This window comes from Oryza sativa, chromosome 5 (genome assembly GCF_034140825.1).
Source record: "Oryza sativa Japonica Group chromosome 5, ASM3414082v1".
Taxonomy (NCBI): Eukaryota; Viridiplantae; Streptophyta; class Magnoliopsida; order Poales; family Poaceae; genus Oryza; species Oryza sativa.
In genome coordinates, this window is record NC_089039.1 from 13,393,868 (window position 1) to 13,413,974 (window position 20,107).

At 45.3% G+C, this 20,107-nt stretch overlaps 2 protein-coding genes across 2 annotated transcripts; both read right to left on the reverse strand.

Annotated features, from left to right (window-relative positions):
• Positions 1 to 3,158: 3,158 nt before the first annotated feature.
• LOC9270647 (uncharacterized) lies at positions 3,159 to 5,334 on the reverse strand. Its single transcript, XM_015782284.3, has 3 exons — positions 4,837 to 5,334; positions 3,762 to 4,721; positions 3,159 to 3,663 (listed from the first exon to the last, which is right to left on the reverse strand). Exons 1-2 carry the CDS (start codon positions 4,893 to 4,895, stop codon positions 3,845 to 3,847), a joined length of 936 nt encoding a protein of 311 aa, XP_015637770.1. The 5' UTR covers positions 4,896 to 5,334; the 3' UTR covers positions 3,159 to 3,663; positions 3,762 to 3,844.
• Positions 5,335 to 11,033: 5,699 nt separating this feature from the next.
• LOC4338337 (endo-1,4-beta-xylanase 3) lies at positions 11,034 to 13,282 on the reverse strand. Its single transcript, XM_015783415.3, has 2 exons — positions 12,627 to 13,282; positions 11,034 to 12,255 (listed from the first exon to the last, which is right to left on the reverse strand). The coding sequence occupies exons 1-2, from the start codon at positions 13,215 to 13,217 to the stop codon at positions 11,131 to 11,133; spliced, it is 1,716 nt and encodes a 571-aa protein (XP_015638901.1). The 5' UTR covers positions 13,218 to 13,282; the 3' UTR covers positions 11,034 to 11,130.
• Between the last annotated feature and the right edge of the window lie 6,825 nt (positions 13,283 to 20,107).

Sequence of the window (20,107 nt, forward strand, 5' to 3'; positions counted from 1 at the left end):
AGTCGACAACAGAGTAGCCTTCCTCCTCGAATCCGCATCCGGCGAGATCAAAGACAACGCTATGTCTCTCCTGACAGTATCCGTAGACACCGTAGGGGACTAGCCATGCTTATCTCTGAAGTCGATATCCGACATCTTGTCTTGGCGCATGTTGGCTTGTATGTTGATCTTGTGTCTTGATCTATTGTTCCGTGTCCCCTCTCCTCCTAGGGGGCCTTGTATTTATACCCATAGGTGTCCCCTTGTCCAAGTAGAACTAGGGAAACCAATATGGATACAATCCGAGTAGTCCTTGTCGTTTTCATATAGAACTCCATTCATTCTTCCTTATACGGAACTCCTCCTATATCCGAAGATTATTTCCATATAAGACATGGTATGTGGTGGGTCCTGCCGAGATTTAGTCAACTACTATTAGGTATGTGGTATCCATAACCCTGATAGTAGCCCCCGACTTCAATGCAAATGAACGAGTTCATATTCTCAATCCGAAGACCTCGGAATAACTGTTATCGAGCTCACGTGACCGTTCTCAGTAAGTTCAGAGATAACGATAGACTTCCCTTATCAGTCTCGTGCGGGCACAGTATAGGGTTTGTCTGAGTCAATCTCCGACGTCAACCAAGAAAGTACAGAGCATAGGACTAACTCTCTCGTCTTGCTGTAATCGAGAATTTGGATTGAAGTCAAGAAATTTTATCTCGGCGGGTACACCATCTCTTCATTCCGTATTCCTTGTCGAGGTCCACCAACCATTCTCGAGTGATCGAGAAGGCGCAGAGTCTGCGACGGAGCCTTGTCAACATTTGTCGTACTCGCCTTAGTTGATCTTGGTATAGAACCATAGAGACATGGAGTCTTCGACAATGTCGAATAGAATTTTCCTGAAATCAATACTTAGAAAAAAATATTAGATAGAAATAGCATGTTATAATATGTATGGAAAACTGAAAATGAATTAAATTTACAGACTAATGTTTTGTATATGAGCGTCTTCTCTTTTACCGACTTCGACCAGTCAGTTTGTTGAGTCATACACTCTCCCTAGCCCCCAGCCTTGTCGTCGGAGAATCGTTCTCGAAGGATAAGGCTCTTGGACCCTTGACCTGCTTTGGTTGAAAAGCGCTTACCCTAGCCCCCAGCAGTGAAGTTGAAAAACCTAATTTCTGATTACACGGCTTGGTTAATATGCATGGTGAGAACTTTTACATGACCAGATCTTACATGGTCGATCGTCTCTGCATTACCTGACAAAGCCTTATCCGCTCTGGGCGTCCCCAGCCGAAGTTCCCTTAGGTTCCTCGGAGGCCTTGCTAGGGCGGCGTAATGGGACAGTAGGATTGGTTTCAACTCTAGGTGTCGTCGTGGTAAGGGATCTCTGGGTAAAACACTTGGCAATATTGTGTACCTGATATCAACTTTGTTGGAGTAGAGGTAGTGGGAGAATCGCTACACCTCTGGTCGAGGACCAGGTAGTAGTCGTAACTCGACCACTCAAAGTAGAAATAGTGGGAGAATCGCTACACCGCTGGTCGAGGACCAGGTAGTAGTCGTAACTCGACCACTCAAAGTGGAAATAGTGGAAGAATCGCTACACCGCTGGTCGAGGACCAGGTAGCAGTCGTAACTCGACCACTTAAAGTGGAAATAGTGGGAGAATCGCTACACCGCTGGTCGAGGACCAAGTAGTAGTCGTAACTCGACCACTTAAAGTGGAAAGAGTGAGAGAATCGGTACACCGCTGGTCGAGGACCAGGTAGTAGTCGTAACTCGACCACTTAAAGTGGAAATAGTGGGAGAATCGCTACACCGCTGGTCGAGGACCAGGTAGTAGTCGTAACTCGACCACTTAAAGTGGAAATAGTGGGAGAATCGCTACACCGCTGGTCGAGGACCAGGTAGTAGTCGTAACTCGACCACTTAAAGTGAAAATAATGGGAGAATCGCTACACCGCTAGTCGAGGACCAGGTAGTAGTCGTAACTCGACCACTTAAAGTGGAAATAGTGGGAGAATTGCTACACCATTGGTCGAGGACTAGGTAGTAGTCATAACTCGACCACTAGAAGTAATTGTACGAGAGATCGCTACGATTGACTGGTTGAGAACTAGTGAGTAGGTGTCTCTCGACCATTTGGAGTCGTGGTACGAGGACCGCTATGCTGTCTGTCGAAGATCAGTCATAGCTGTTCCTCAACCATCTGAAGTCATCTGAACTCGTGGTGCGAGGACCGCTACGCTATTGCCGTAGTCATACCTCGACCATCAGAAGTTAAGGCGCGAGAGATCGCTACGTCCTACTGGTTCGAGAACCAGGAGTAGGAGCCTCTCAATCACCTATAGGGGTGCTAAAGTTGGTTTGTTACATGTGCACCTCATGTGGCCAGCATGACTCACATACCCAACTTATAGCATATCCGGATATCCGCTCGCAATCATATCGGGTGATCAAGCCGACAACGTTCACGAGAATTTATCCGTTAACAACCTTTTCTCGAATAGCCCAGCCATGGTCGGCGCTATGAGATAGGTCGTCGGTCTTCGTTGGTAGGTTGGGTGCGACAACTCCGCATTTGTCGAGAATGTTCTCGATAATGGGTGTACTCGACCACAACCTACTCGAGTGCTCAATTGTTCCTGAAAAATATTTTCTAGAAGGCAAGACATATAGAAGATAATATCGAGTATGTATTCAAAAAACTACATGGATCTTCTAGTATTATCAGGATATAACGAGCATATGAAATATCAGGCATTATATAAAGAGAGAATCCCTTATATGCCATTGAAATTTGGTCTGATCCCTGATATGCCACACAAAATTGGCTCTTCCCTTATATGCCATTGGGTCAAATTTGAGCACCCTCTCATGCCACTCACGTGAGTTGACTGTGTGTTGACTGTTAACTTGATAGTGAAAAGACGAATTTACCCCTGAGTTGTTAGGCAGGCAGTACCATTACTTGGCATTTTTTTTTAATTTGGTTGACATGTACATGTATATACAACATTTCAGCATTATATTGATTATATGAATAATTTTCAGCATTATATTGATTATATGAATATTGTATATACAACATTTCTACCACTACCATAGCATATATTTTTCACAAAGACATGAATTAAACAAGTAGTTCTCCAACAAAAGCTTGGACATGCAGTATACCAAGGTCTCTAAAATATTACATGGTCATGTCATAAAGGTTCAAATGACCTCACAACACCAAAATACATATTGACGGTACCAAAATACATTATAGTGCATCAGCACTCATCACAGTGCATACTAACACAGTCCTAACATGCAAATTAACTAGAGCAGTACTCCAAGATATTACAGTACCAAGCTAACTTCCAAATATTACAGTACCAAAATAATTCAACACATGCTTAGTATAAATTAAAATCTAGAGATTTCTTCTTTTTGCTTCTTGTCCCCATTGCTGGACTATCTGGAGTCACGGGAACAACTTTTTTTCGCTTGATTTGAGCCAAAGGTGTAGCATCAGTGCTATCTTCCTTGTTTTTCTTAGTGGCTACCTTGGCTTTAGTCTTTGTCTTGGGTTTGGCCTTGGCCTTGCACTTGTCAGGTGCTAGTGCTGGTAGTGGCATCAGCACACTCAAAGGTTCCGGTTGGTTGGATCCTGTCACTGATCTTGATCTGAAGATTCACATAAATGTAAGACAATAATCTTTGAAAGGAAAATGTAACTAAAAAACAAAATGATCAGTGAAAATGAAATCTGAAAACCAAAATACCTAATTGAATCTGATGAAGTAATAGTATGTCCTTTTTTTCCCACTTTGGCAGCTTTTGGTTGGTGGGTATGACATAGTTGGAGCTAAGCAAGGATTTTGGGCTGAAGATTCACTAGGAACAGGAATAATGCTAGTTTCACAATGTTCATTAGTAGCCTTCTTTTGCCTTTTTTTTGGACAGGAATAAAATCTTGAACAACCCAATCCTTCTCATCTCCCTCCTCTTCTTCCTCCCCCTCACCTTCTTCCTCCCCTTCCCCTTCTTCCTCCCCCTCCCCTTCTTCGTCCCCTTCCTCCTCCCCTTCCCCTTCCTCCTCCCCCTCCTCTTCTTCCTCCTCTTCTTCCTCTCCCTCCTCACTAACCACCTTAGGCACATCAGTACGCTCATGCTCACCATCAGCAGTAACCACAACAATTTCATCATCGGAGTAGATGCCTTCATCATCAACACCAACATGTTCATTTTGTTTAAATGGATTTGCTAAGTACTTATCAACAAGTTGTGTGCTACTGCTAGGCTGAGATATAGTAGCCTGAGATGGCACTGCAAGAGATGGAGTGGATGGCACCTCATGTATGTCAGCCGCATTATGTACTGTCCCACTAGCTATCTTTTCAGGTGTTGGCCAATCAGCAAGTGGAAGAGCTACAACTGGCTCATTGTTGCTATGAACTTGAATCAACATAGATATTTCCTTGGTGGTGGCATTCTTGACAAACATTTCTAGCATACATTGGTCTGAGCACACTTGAGGATAGTTTTTGTTTACTGAATCATAGTAGTTCACTGTTATAAATTCATTCACCCCCCATGGGTACTTCTCCCTAATGTCATCAATAAAGTCCTTGAAGTTTGTCCTGTCACTGTCTACCACCTCCTCTGTTTTATAGGTGAAGTTCTCTCTACTATGATGCCCTTGGAGCCTGATTTTCAACAAATATGTTGTACCAGGATCCATCCTATACACGATGCATGCAACAAGATTACTGTATGCCACAAAACTACACCTAACCAGTGCTACCACCATATGCAAAAATCTGAACAATCACAAGAGGGGGAAAAATTGATACATACCCTTCAGGAACCCAAGATTTGGGAGTACATTGGCTTGCCTTCTCTATTTTCCTTGTCATTTTCGTCAAGTCATCGCGTGCGCCTACCTCTTCCCGCCGCCGGCCTACTCCAGGCGCCGCAGCTCCTGCGCGACCGGCCGCGGGCCGCAGCCCTTCCAGCGACCGCCGCCGCGGCCCCTCACCAGCGGCCGGCCGTCACCCCCGCTCCAGCGGCCGGCCGTCGCCGCCGCCCCAGCGACCGGCCATCGCCCCTGCTCCAGCGACCGGCCGCCGCCGCCGCCCAAGCGACCGGCTGCCGACCTCACCTGCCGCCTGCCTGCTCTGACGCCGCCGCTCCCGTGCCACCCATCCAGCGACCAGCCCTCCCGCGGTCGCCCCTCCCGCAACCGGCCGCCGCCTCCCTGCTCCGGACTGCCGCCCTCGCCGCGCCGCCTGCACAACCGCCGCGCACAAGAGAATCGCGCCGCCTGGTCAGGGGAGCCGCGCCTCCTCTCGTCCTGGTCAGGCACGATCTAGGGTTTCCCCTATTGAGGAGAGGGATGTTGGACTTGGGCCACTTGGCATTGGGCCATTTTCTCAAGTTTGGGTCAAAGGCTATTTTTGTCATTTCTGCAAAAATCTGACAAGTTATTAGATCCTAGCAACAGTCAACACACGGTCAACTCACGTGAGTGACATGAGAGGGTGCTCAAATTTGACTCAATGGCATATAAGGGAAGAGCCAATTTTGTGTGGCATATCAAGGACCAGACCAAATTTCAATGGCATATAAGGAATTCTCTCTTATATAAACCGTAGACAAGCATAATTCATACAGAAGAAAATAGAGCGAGCCCCCAGCGTTAGACCGTAGTTGGCCTAACATCAGAAATGCTCGCACAATAGATATTGTATAAAAGACATGCTCTAGGTAAACATAATAAATTATTGATATGACAATATTGTATAATCTTGAAAAATAGGTACGATAAATTTCATATAAAATATTGCGTACCTTTGTAGATACATGCCGAATGTATCTATGAAATTAGTAGATTAATTTAGAAATCAATCTCACTAATTACCTTCTGTGCACGTGTCCGAGTAGCATAGATGTCTTACCAAACCAATTTGCATATGCACTGTGCAGAAACACGTTGGCTGGTCCACGCATGCATGCATGTTCTCGGTCTTAACCTAAGTAAACAGTGCGCCGTTGATCTCGGTATGAATTGTGCCGATGTGTCCGAGGACACCTCGTCGGGAACATGACCAACTCATATTTAATCAATCTCACGTGCCGTCGATACCATTGGTTTTCCGCTGCGACAAAATCTTGAACTAGGGTCAATCTTGATGGTTCCGATCTCGTCGGGGCACGTACTCTGGTCGGGTTAGACTTCTCGGATCCAAAGTAGTTGAAGTATCCCTCGTCAAAATATCCATAGTGACGATGACTTGGTGAAGCTTGACGAAGATCCCGATCCATCGGAGAACGCACTTCGCTCAGGTCGTATCACCCAATATACGAAGTCGTTGAGTAGTTTGCTGGCGAAGAATCCATCTCTTGAACCCATCTCGTCAAAATCCTGAAGCACCAAAATCCCCCTACCTGGCGCGCCACTATCAACGTTTGATGTCGCGATTCCGGTATTTGCATATTATGGGGATCGTTGGTACTAGGATATATGCGAGATTGTAATAAAAGAGATGGGGACGAGGATTTTTATACAGGTTCAGACCCCAAAATTGTCGGGTAATAACCATACACCTGTTGGTCGAAGCCGGTCGTTGCTCTTATTCACCATAATCACACCAGTACAATATTTGTGGTAGTCTATCTAACTGTTGTCGACTTGGCGATCTCAAGTGCTGACTCGTAGTCGACAACAGGGTAACCTTCCTCCTCGAATCCGCATCCGGCGATATCAAAGACAACGATATGTCTCTCCTGACAGTATCCGTAGACACCGTAGGGGACTAGCCATGCTTATCTCTGAAGTCGATATCCGACATCTTGTCTTGGCGCATGTTGGCTTGTATATTGATCTTGTGTCTTGATCTATTGTTCCGTGTCCCCTCTCCTCCTAGGGGGCCTTATATTTATACCCATAGGTGTCCCCTTGTCCAAGTAGAACTAGGGAAACCAATATGGATACAATCCGAGTAGTCATTGTCGTTTCCATGTAGAACTCTATTCATCCTTCCTTATGCGGAACTCCTCCTATCTCCGAAGGTTATTTCCGTATAAGACATGGTATGTGGTGGGTCATGCCGAGATTTAGTCAACTACTATTAGGTATGTGTTATCCATAACCCTGACAAACTGATGTTATGAAAGACTACCAGTTTGAGTGCTGCTACTTTGTTATTTATGGGTACCTATTTATCTTTAAGTTAATTGGTGTCAGCATAACCTGCTCATGTGCACATGATCTCTTTTTTATTTTAATGAGATGGATGGATTGTCATCTGTATGAATTGCATGATTGATCAAATTAATTGCCTAGGTCAGAGGTTATATATTTGGTTTGTTTTTGACACATTCATATATCTGCTCATTTGGTATGTAACATTTGAATTACTCTACCAAAACGGTGTAGGTTGTTTGCTTGCCACAGCTGATCCTCCTGTGTTAATGTTACATGCAAAGAACTATTAAATTTTCTTCCCCCATGGAAACTGGTATAGAAACGATGCAATGGGGATCTAGTGTCCATATATGCATTTATTGATTTCTCACTGCTCTAGACACTACCCATGGATACCATGGGTTGAGAATGCCCTTAGACTTCCGATTTGCTATTCTGGGGGATAACAGTGAGTCTCATTTTGTTATTAGATTAGCTGTGTTTAGCATTCATCTCGATGTATTGCATGTCAATCTGGCATAAGTCCATAGGAAAATGCAGTTGCACCAATCATTTCTTCACAGTAAATATGCTTGCATTTCCATTTTCCAAGGCCAATATCAACCCAGAAACTATCAAGTAGTTTCCATACTGGTCATGTCATATAAGAAACTACTCCCTCCATCTACTTTTGATCATCATATTTCATCTTGGCACACAGACTAAGTATAAGTAATTCTATTTATCATCCATTTAAACATGCTACTAGTTATTCCTCGTAAACAAGCGATTCATTAATATTTACATTTCTCGATGCCCACGCAGCCAATCTTATATGGAAGAATGGAGAGTCACGCATTAAATCCGAGAAAGCTATTAAGAGGATAGGTTGTTGGATTGAAATATGACTATCAAAAATAAATTTATCGGATTTGGAAATATGACTATCAAAAGTAGATGGAGGGAGTATATGCCTAATGGATGGTGTTTTCAAATTAAATTATCATCCAATCGTCTTTTTTCTGTATCCATTTATCCACATATCCCCTTGTTTTAATCCTTAGTTCCTGTGTAGAGACAGTTTCTTGCATGAGAAATGATTTCTTTATCTTTTTACCCTTTCTCCTCATTAACTCTATTGCCACATTAGATTTTTGCTTATATGACAGTGGATTTAATGTTGTAGACACTAGCTGAGATGGAGGGCTGGGATGACCTAAAGGAACGAGATTTACCTGTGTTTTCCTGATGAAAGCAAAAATGTGGTCCACTGTTTCACGTGTACTACCTGCTGTTGAGAAATACGCCTATAGACTCCTTGATTTTCAACAACCCATTTTGGCTGCCAATTAGGCTATACAACTCCCTTAGATGAAAACATGGTTAATTTAATTGCCATCGACGGTGAGATTCAAGCCCATATCAAGTTGAGCACAAGATACAATACTCCCCATTTGTAATATACAATGCTTCTCAACCCAAGGGAATAGTTACTGCTCAAGTTTAGATATATATATATTTTAATAATGGATAAAAATCTAGCTTCTATTCTACAAATGGATATATACAGCTAAATTTTATAGGAATACTTAGATTCCACCTCTCATAACTGAGGCAAAACAACGACAAAAAAAGAACTAGAAAACTAAGCTTCGATCTTCATGCTGCTTGATGAGTACTACCGCGCCAAACAACCACACTGAGTCGATCTTGATTCACAACCTAAGGTCCTATACTCCCCATCCCCATCTGCATTCCATCCACCACCTTTGATTACCTCCTTCGTCACCACTACCCCTACCGTTGCCCGGATCAAATCGGCCTAGGTTCGACAACTCCTGACCTCTAGTGCGTTTGCTCGACAACGTCATTTATTGGAGGCAGAGAAGAAAGAAGAGACCTCTCCAACGCAATTCACATTGCACGAACAACTTCAAACACAGACACCTTGGATCCAGTGAGAGTTAGGCCCTAGATTTATCGTCACACCCTCTCCACCGCCTTCACCATCAACTCGCCGATGTTGCTCCTCACTTAGCTACCTTGCTCGCCAGAGAGATAGATCCAGACACCCCGGTCGTAGTTGGCACCACTAAAGGAGCCCGCCCTCATCCTCTCGTTGCTCGCCAAAAAGTTACTTGATCTAGCCATTAGATTGTATCCATCCACCTCGGATGCCACCAGCTCCGCCTAGCTAATCCTCCATCCTTGCCACTGCCATGAGCCCACTGCTCAAGGGCATCAAGGTCAGCCTAGTGCATGGTTACCTCCTTGTTGGCCCCTTTGCTCTCAATGATCTGCTCGGTAACATGCCGATGCACGATGATGCCAGTGCTGTCGGCACTACAGTCTCATCACACCACCGCTGATGCTCACCAGCCACAAGAAGAAGGCTAACAAGTTGTACACCATCAACGGCTAGCCGCAGTTCACTAGCGGAGATGCGAGTCTAGCCCGCCCTGCCGCCGTTGTAGCCACTGCTCCTCTATGCCATGCCATCCTGTCGCTGCCCCAATCATTCCAAAACACTACTAATGCACAACCATCGATATCACCTTAGATCTACTTAGATGCGGCCCTCGATTTCCCCAGCAAAGTCCTATTGTGCCAACACCATGCCTAACATGGAGTGGCTGGCAGCTGCCGCACTTGCTGTCATCGGATCCAGACACAACTCTAGGTCCAACGAGAGATACCTTGGCCAAAACCATCCTAAGCGCCAAGAGGGACCTGAACGAGCCCCGTCACCACCATTCATGCGCCCACGCAAAACTCCAATGGTGTGCTCGGGCAGCGGTGAGGTGAAGGATGGGATCGGAGAAGGCGAAGATAACCCTATTATAGCTATTACGTGTAATTTCCATCCATGATAAACATCTACTCCATTCATACTTTAATATAGTAGATGTTGAATTTATTCGGTCTTTGATATGTATGTTAAAATATAATAACTTATCGTTTGAAATATATCATACTCTATCCGTTTCATATTATCAGTTGTTTTTACTTTTCCTTACTAAGGCCCTGTTTTTTTCAGCTTGGGATTATTATAATCTAGATTATTGAGTCAGATTACTATAAGCTAGATTGTTATAATCTGTAGTAGAATAAGCGGTTAGTTGTTTCTTTTCTAGATTATTAGAGCCTAGATTATTGGGTTTGCAAGTCTAAGGGCCTGTTTGGCACAGCTCCAGCTCCAGCTTCACCCCTTCTGGAGCTGGAGCTCAGCCAAACAGTTTCGGCTCCACCAAAACTGGGAGTGGAGCTGGGTGGAGCCCTCTCACAAAATGAACTAGAGTTGTGGAGCTGGGTTTAGGCAGCTCCACAACTCCACTCCAGACTCAACTCCTGGAGTTAAATTTAGGAGTTGGAGCTATACCAAACAGGCCCTAAAGAGGGAGTGGGGTGGCATGGTGGGTAATTTTTCACCCAATAATCTGGAAAAAGCTCACCTAAATGAGTTTATCAGATTATAATAAGTTGGACTCCAGATTATAATAAGTTACTTCAATAAGTTGTCTGTTTCTTTCAGCTTACTCCCAATAATCTGGATTATAATAATCCCAAGCTGAAAGAAACAGAACCTAAGTTTATAGAAAAGATTAACAATATCTACAACAACAAATTAATTTCATTAAAACTAACATTTAATATATTTTGATAATATGTTTGTTTGTGTTAAAAGTATTGCTATATTTTTCTATAAATTTGATCAAATTTAAAGAAATTTAAGTAGGAAAAACAAGTCAAAAGCGACCAACAACTTCTCGTTTATAAATTTTATATCCAATCGTATCATTTTTATTTACTGAACTAATTAATCCATGTTCCATTGTTCCTTCACAATAATGTATCAAGCGCAGTAGTATATGCATGCACGTCATTATTCAGTAGTCCAGCACGATGGAGATGAACTTTAAGCTCACAGTACATTACGACTAGGACGATATCATCACATTAAACCTTCAAATTTCGATATCCAAATCCAACTCGAGAGAATTATCCCCTTTCTCCACGGTGAACGTCTTGAGCATCTTCCCCGTCGCCGTCGTCACCTGCGCGACGTACGTGCCGTGGAAGCCCCTGAACTTGAAACGGCCATCGCCGTCGACAATGCCGCGCGCGTCCGACCTCCACTCCCTCTGGAGCTGGAGGAACCTCTGCCCGGCCTCGTTGACGGTGCCGTCGGCGTCGACGAGGTAGGCGTCCCGGCGCCACATCTGCCCCTCCATGAACCCCCAGAGCACGACGCCCTCCACGGCCGGGTGCGCGTACGCCTCGCGCAGCACCACCTCCAGGTCGTCGGCGCGGAGCCCCACGTCGGGCTCGCTCACGTCCAGCTCGGTGATCCAGATGGGCGCGCCGCCCGCCGCGGCGAGCTTGTCCAGCGCGGCGCGGATGACCTGCCCGGCCACCGGGCTGTCCATGTGCCCCTGCACCCCGATCCCGCCCACCGCCGCGCCGCCGCGCCGCAGCGCGTCCACCAGCTCGACGTACTTCTCCGGCGTCGCGTTGGGGTCGTTCCCACGCAGGACGTTGTAGTCGTTGACGAAGAGCCGCGCGGCCGGGTCCAGCCGCGCGGCCTCGCGGAACATGAGCGGCGCGACGCCGTCTCCCAGCCGGTCGCGGTAGAAGCGGCCGTGCAGCATCTCGTTGTTGACGTCGTAGTGGCGGAACCGGCCGGCGTAGCGGGACAGGAGGCCGTGGAGGCGGCCCTGCACCGCGGCGGCGAGGTCGTCGCGGCCGAGGTCCTTGACCCACTGCTGCACGTCGCCGTCGACGGCCCAGAAGATGCAGTGGCCGCGCGCCGACTTGCCGTAGCGGTGGCAGAAGTCGAGCAGCTCGTCGGCGTCGCGGTAGTTGATCTGCCCGCGCTGCGGCTCCGTCGAGTACCACTTGAGCTCGTTCTCGAAGACGGCCCAGTCGAAGTTCTCGCAGAAGAAGTCGACGAACTTGGGGTTTCGGATGGCCGTCTTGTTGATGCAGGATCCGAACGGGAAGCGATTCTCCAGCAGCTGCGCCACGCGGATTGACGCGCCGGCCATGGTCGCGCCGCCGCCCAAGTTGAGAATCACGTCTCGCTTGCGAACCTGCATGAGCGCATCCAGGGAATGTCATTTTACTTTGGGCTTGCTAATTCATCACTTAACTGGAGTATTTTTTTCCCCCTAAATATCAGTCACTTTCTTAAACGGCCATTTCATTTAGAGGTTTTTTCCAAAAAGTCATTTGACTTCTTACCGCGAATTAAAAATCCAAATAAGTGACATGTTACGAATGATTTTGTTCTTTTCAGAAATTGTGATCAAATGTAATTTATATTGCCTACATGGATTGTTAAACGACACTTGTCTATATATGACTGGAGGAAATATTAATTTAGCACGTAAAGCAGTAACGAAGAAGTTGATCATGCAAACGTGCGCGCGGAGTCGGAGTGAGCTGATGATTGCTCACTCACCTTGTCAGTCTGCTCTTTGAGCTGCGTCAACCGCGCCTTGCGGTCCGTCGCGTAGACCTGCAGATCCATCACCTTAACATCAACACCGGCAGGCGCGCCATGGACGTGAACAGCCGCGACGCGTGGGCTCGCCCTGAGCCGGAACGCGCCGTTGATCTCCGCCCACCCGCCGCCCACCTCGACGCGTGCCGCGCCGCAGTCTAGCCAGCTGCCGCGCTCGTCGTCGCCGCCGTCGCCGTCCACGCGGAGGCCGACGCGCACCGCATGGTGCCTCCCGTCGCCCTGGCCCTGCACGCTGACCCACCCGACGACACGGTACGTGACCCGTGGCACGAGCGCGCCCGCCGGAACCGCGCGCCGCAGCCCGTCCTCCTCGTCGGCGCGGCGCGACGCGACGATGTACCGTCCGCTTGATCGTCTAATACGCTCATTCGGCTCCGCGGCCGACACGGCGCCCGAGATCAGCATGGCCGTGTCGCGCTCGGCGTGCGAGGACAGCGCCGTGCGCGTGCCCACCGGCGCCCAGCCGGCGAGGCCGCCGTCGTCCTCGATCAGGTTCACCTCGAAAGCGACCTCGTGAGCTAAAGCCATGCTAGCTCTCTCGTCTTGCCTGTCGTGTCCACTGGCTTGACGTGGTGACTGACTGCAGCTAGCGATGATCTATCATGCACGGTGGCTGCCCTGTATTTATAGGTGAAATCATCGTCGCCGGATTAACCATATATCTTGTCGTCGATAAGTCGTGCCGAACTGAACTGGTGGAATGCAATAGCAAGGAGTAGAGAGTAGAGACTGGAAGCAACTACCAGATCGATGATATCTCAAATCTCATTCCCTGTGCGACTCTGCGTGTATTTATGAGCAACTGTGTAGCTTGGGCGACGCAACAAATTCTGACTTGTTGGGTTCAGATGCCGCTCTGACTTGTGGCATGAATGGATCGGATCGAGCTGAGCTGACATGGGCGAAATGCAGTAATTGATGCACACGTCGTTTTGGCATCGTCGTCGGTCTGAACTCTGAAACCGGGGAATGTCAGCTTGGCTACTTGCTGTTCGTTACTCGATCAATCGATCTGGGACGACATATATCCACTATGGGTTAAAAGCGTTGGCAGCACGAAGGGCTGAAGGCTCTTCTATTTGTTTCTCTTTTGGTGGACGCTTATAGTGTTCATGTCTTCTTGTTAGTGGCACATAGTAGGAAACTAGGAAGTGATGAGAGGAAGAAGGAATGGATATAAGAAACTTCGGCTATGGTTCATTGTTTCGTCATATTCATGTGGACCAAGAAATTCTCTTTTTAGGTCATTTTTCAAATTTTTGATCGGAACTAAGTTTTTGCACCGATTTATATGAAAAGTTTAATCCCCGCAAGAAACATGAAAACATGCCTTGCCAGTTTTTGGGCCAAGCTGGATGTTCATCTTTCTAAGCATCTTGCTCTCCGCTCATAGTACCTGTTGGAAGTATAGTCATAATTCATATGTTGGAAGTATTTTAAACTAGAAAAACAAAATACTAAACATGAGATGTGAATAAAAAGATGATAGAGTAACATGTTTAACACTAAAGTGAATAGAGTGACATACCCGGGATCCAGAGGCGGTGTTGGTGTTGGGGTTGATGTTGGTGTCACCGTTCCCGTCGTTCTCCCCTCCGTTGCCATTCCCAGTCACAATGATGAAAAGGAAACAAAAAACACTTGGCGCATAGGAAGCAGTGGAGACGTAGCAGAGCAATCGCGCCAAAGAAGCACTTGCCAAAAACTTGATGAGAACCAGAGTATCAGGAAAATGAACAGAATAGAGAGTTCTATGTCTATCTCGGAGATGGGAGATGAAAACTATGACATCCTGGCCCAATTAGGATGAGGCCTGTGCGACCCATGTGAGTTGTATACGCATGTTTAGTATACCACCTTACTAGTTTATCAAGGATGGAACCAACTTATAAGGGCTTGTCCCTCCAACCATGCCACTCCCGGATTACCCTTTTACCCGAAGCGAGGACAAAAGTGTAAATGATTTGGTTTGTGTAAGTGGGCCCACCCATCAGATGGGCTGGCTACGTGGTTCTAGAATTACTAGAATTATATTGGGCATATTTCATTTAATTCTAACAGTACATAGAGTCAAACCAGAACAAACCAACAGAGCCTTGGCTAAATGAGACCTTTAACAATGCTTGGGAGGTATGCCTGGTACCTCCCAGTCTACCGTACAGAGGGATAATCTGGAAAAAGTTCAATGTAAATAGGGGTAGTTTACTACTTATTTAGCCAAACCATCGCTAACTCATCCCGTACCTTTTTGACGCTATACTCTCGAGCTGATCCGCTTAATTCTCATCTCCTGCGCACTTAGCTCACATCAGTGTATTTCTTTTAAGTTCCTCTTCTCCCTCTTTCTTGATCTAGTTAGAATGGGCGTTTTCTTTTTTTTTTTTTTGCTTTGATAAATGTTCAATGATGATCTTGGACATCTCAAATACCCATATAGCTTCCCCGCCAAAAAAAAAAAAAAAACATATAGCTATACCCCCTAGCTCATGACGATAGTGTGTGAACATTCATTTCCATCGCTGGACGTTTTCATGCATTTTTATACTTTTTAAAGAAAACAAAATCATTGCATCAGGACACAATGAATTTCCGAAGTTTAAACAAAAGCGTCACAACTGCTGCATCTTGGTAATTTTGTCGGCCATCCATAACTTATATGTTTTATTCTCCTGTATAATTCCATCCGTCATTAGCTGCGCAGTATTCTTTCTTGTTTAGTTTGACATAGCTAAAAATGGAGTATATTCTATTGATATATAGTTCGTCTGATGAGGATAGAATATAACCGGCAGCAGCATGAATGAGCAAAGCATAGCGATAGTGAATGTATATATACTATTTACAATGAATTTGTAAATTACGTGAAATTAATTTAGTAAAAGTGGTTATAGTCCAAAGTGAAATCTACTTATTGTTTCTTCATAATATTTAATTACTAAACAGAATGCCTCATAACATGTTAAAGCACATCTTGCGCCTCCAATTTATAAGTATAGATCCTCGCGAAATACAACACAAACGTGAAAGCTCATATACACGAGCCACACTTATTCATATAAACATACATACACATCCTACTTCTACGACCACCTTCATTAATGAAAGTTATAACGGATGCCTTACTGATTGATGAGTACTTCACTTATCATCGAAAAAATAATTCTATAAATACAAGTACATGTCTCAAGTCTAAAACTTAAACCCATGTGAACAAATTTCACCACAAGAAATCTAATAAGACGAGCCATCACATCCTTTTCCATATTTGAATTAGACACGGACACTTTGACTATAAATTCTACTATAACATATTCGCAAAACACAACAATAAATCTTAAAGCTTAGTATTCCTTCATTTTATTGCAAATATAATAGCCTGCAAATTCTCACAAGGAAGAAAAAACATACTACCTAGATAAGGACATGGTGCTCAGGTGCTAGGAATAGTTTACTGGGCTATTTTCAGGATAGTTGGTCATAAATTTGGCAACTTGCCGAACTGACGTGTTCCAACGCCAATTGAAATGTTGCTTGCTTCGACTGGTCGGTCCATCCATCAAGTTTGTTTGTGCCGTCTAAGAATGATGGGACGTCAAAGATATCCACAGCATGATTCGACATCAAAATGGCTCTCACGTTCTCAGGAGCTGATTTTGGTAGCTTGACGCATGCAAGTTGTAATATCAAGCGTTTCAACGTGGACTCAAAGCTCTAGGCTCACTTGAGCCAGGCGAAGCCTGGAAATAAAAGCCCACAAAGAGCTAGTACAAATTAAGGTTGGTCAAAAGTTCACATTAGGTCCCTCAAATATGGGTTGAGTTCCATTTCATATCACTCAATTACAAAACCATGTATAAAGTATCCCCTAACTTCTAAAACTAATGTAAATTACATCATTCGGAAGTATTGTGGATGTTATTAAATGACTTGACTTGGTTTTCATCTCACATGGCGCATACGTTGCACTAGATGAAAAATAATAAAAAAATATCAGTTGGACCCATATGTCCAGTGGGTGACCAGCTAGAAAAAGTATAACAATTATGTGGAGTCCACATATCATCACCGACCTTCCTCGTGCTGAACGCCACATCGCTTGCTTCCCCTTCACTCCCACTATTTCCACTCATCGCCAGAGAGCGACAATCTTTGTATCCCGAACACGAACCCTACTCCCATCTCCATGACTCCTACGAACCCTAGCCTGCTCCTCCCCGTGCCCCAACCATTCCCTCCCCATCCACTACTGTTCCCGCCAGCAGCTATCAGCATCACTATCCACCGGCATAACCTCTATGCTAGACTGATTCCAACCTAGAGCACCGCCTGATGTGAATCTATCAACATCTAGCGGCCGCATCATTGCCCGAGATCCCTGCATGCACGTCAGGGCCAAGGAGGGTGCATAGGAGAAGAAGGGGAAGGGGAGGAGGACATGGTTTAGACAGGTGGTCAGGGGACAAGGAGAGCTACCTTGTCGACAACGTGGAGCCACTGCCGATACTGTTGACCGTTCTGGAGACCAAGCCAATATTGCGCAAGGAGCTTGACGGCCACCTCAGCTTAGTGTGCAGGTGGTAGAGAAGATGGGGGAGAGATAGAAGGTCGGTGATGATATATTGGCCCAAGATATTTGTTGGCTATCACCTGATATATGGGTCACACTATTGTTTTCATTTATTATTTTTCTTCTAGTGCCACATAAGCATTATATGGGATGAAGACCAAATCAAACAACATATGTAGGCGCTACGTCGGTTAAAATCGCCTACAATACTATCGTGGGACACAATTTGCACGATTTTAGAAGTTCGGGGCCGGGTCACTATATACCCGACACTACTAAAATAAAGTTTTTCCAAAAAGCTAAAGTGTATTTTCGTAGGCGGGGGTATATATAGCAACTGCTTGCTCCAAGGTGTATGTGAAAATAGGAATTTTTGCGGGCAGCAGCACAACCTCGTGCGAAAAGGGATTTTCCCAAGTGAGCACGTTATGTCGTTTGCCTGCAAAAGGAATTTTTGAAAAAAAAATCAAAATTCCAAAAAACAAAGATTCCAAAAACCTAGAATAAAAAGGGATGGATGCCGCTCCTGTGCTCTGCGGCCGTCGTCACCACACTGCTCCCATTCCCGATGACCGTCATCACTGTCATCACCGACGCCCTTCCCGGCCTCCCCCCGCTAACAGACCCTCACACGAGGAAGTGGAGAGACGATAGGATCCACGTGGGTAGGGGAGAGCCCACTAGATCTGTCCCTCCCGTTGTCGCTACTGCTAGATCCATATGCGAGGGAGGTGGGAGACGTTCCATGCATGAGGGAGGGGGAGACGGTGGGATCCAAACCAGAGGGGGAGAGCCATGCCGGATCTGCCCCTCCCATTGCCGCCACCATTGAATCTATGCATGAGGGAGGGGAGGGAGAGGTGGTAGGATCCGCGTGGAGGAGAGCCCGGCCTGCTAGATCCATGTGTGAGGGTGGGGGAGGCGGCGGGATCCGCATAGGAGGAGAGCCTGCCGTATCTGTCCCTCCTGTCATTGCCGCTGGCGGATCTGACTAGCTCTCCCACTGCTGCAATTGTAGCTGCCGCCTCACTCGTTGTTGCCCTAGCCATTGCTGCACTTTTCAACGCCCTAGCTGATACTTAGAGGGTATCATGTCTGATATCCCAAGTACCAAATCCGATACCTACCTATGGTATCATGCTAATATCAGCATGGTACCTATGGATATTATGTCTTGTACTGGAGGTACCGGATTAGGTACCTATCTGATACCTACGATATCGTGCTGACATCAGCATGCAATATTTATTTCGTTGGAAAGGTATACCGTTCTATAGTATTTCCTGTTCAGTCATTGATATAACATAAATATATTATATTCTTTTAGAGATAATAAATTTTATATCATTTAGAAGGTATGGATTTTATAATATACCAGTGGAAAAACCGAGTTATATTATATAACATCGAATAACTTGTTTTCTTGCTTATATACCATCCATTAAGGGCGAGAAAATATCCATTTTACCCATAGGGTATAATGGGTACCCATGAATTTCATTTGCCATGATCCACTATTTTTTCTCATCGATGAAAAATAGGACCACTTGTTTTTCTGTTATCCAAGAAAATTTAGTGCGACATGGCATTGTGCAAAATCTCAATTTTATCCACGTCGCACGATAAAATCTCAATTTTATCCATTTTACCCATAGGGTATAATAGGTACCCATGAATTTCATTTGCCATGATCCACTATTTTTTCTCATCGATGAAAAATAGGACCACTTGTTTTTCTATCATCCAAGACAGTTTAGTGCGATATGGCATTGTGCAAAATTGAGATTTGTGAAAAGTAATCTTTTTTTCTCCCTTAACGGTTGAGTAATTGTTGACTTAATGATGATGGCATATAAGAAAAAGAGACAAGTTGTTCGAAGGTATTGTAAGAATCAAGCTTTGTTGATGATATATTATAGAACACGCACTTTGTTGGTACCATTTTATAAAACCCGCTTTCAGAAGTGCCTGAGCCAATATAAAATTTCTCGCTGAGTCTCATTGGCTAACTTGTCTGCCAAAAACGGATGCATCTAGCAAAAGGTTCCTCAAACAGTCCTTGTATGCACTGAACGTACTGGTGCGGCTTGCTTGGGCAATCGTCAACGGTCAAGACGTACTAAAGAGTGGATTAACAAAATGAATGTTTTACTAACTGTATAGTGAACACAAGCGGGCACCTATAGTCGTAACGACCGCCGCCAAATTGCCCAGTTGCGTACGCGAGAATCGATCGATCGAGCCGATCCGATCAGCTAGAATATTCGAACGGAATAAAGAGAACATCTCCATGTCCTGATACGTGTGTACACACACGTACGTACGTGTATACGTATACGCGCGTGTGTATGTGTACATATGTATATATATATATATATATACATATACATATGTATGTATGTATATATATATATACATATGTATGTATGTATGTATATATATATACATATGTATGTATGTATGTATATATATATATACATATGTATGTGACGGAGCTCGTGGCTCCTCACCGGGAGACCGCGCAGGCCCCTCTTTGCCGGTTCGGCCGGGGGCTTAGGGTGAGATCTCAAGCTCTCTCTCTCTGTGTGTGGAAAGATCGTCTGCTAGCAAGAAACGCGAGACACCGGCGATGTATACAGGTTCGGGCCGCTGAGAAGCGTAATACCCTACTCCTGTGTTTTGGTGGATCTGTGTATGAATGAGCTACAAAGTGTGAGCCCACCTCTCCCCCGTTCTAAGCTCTGAATCTGGCAAGAATCAACCAACCCCTTCTCTATGGGCAAGGTCCTCCTTTTATACTTCAAGGGGATACCACATGCACCCTTCCCTTTCCAAACTGGACTTTTCTTCT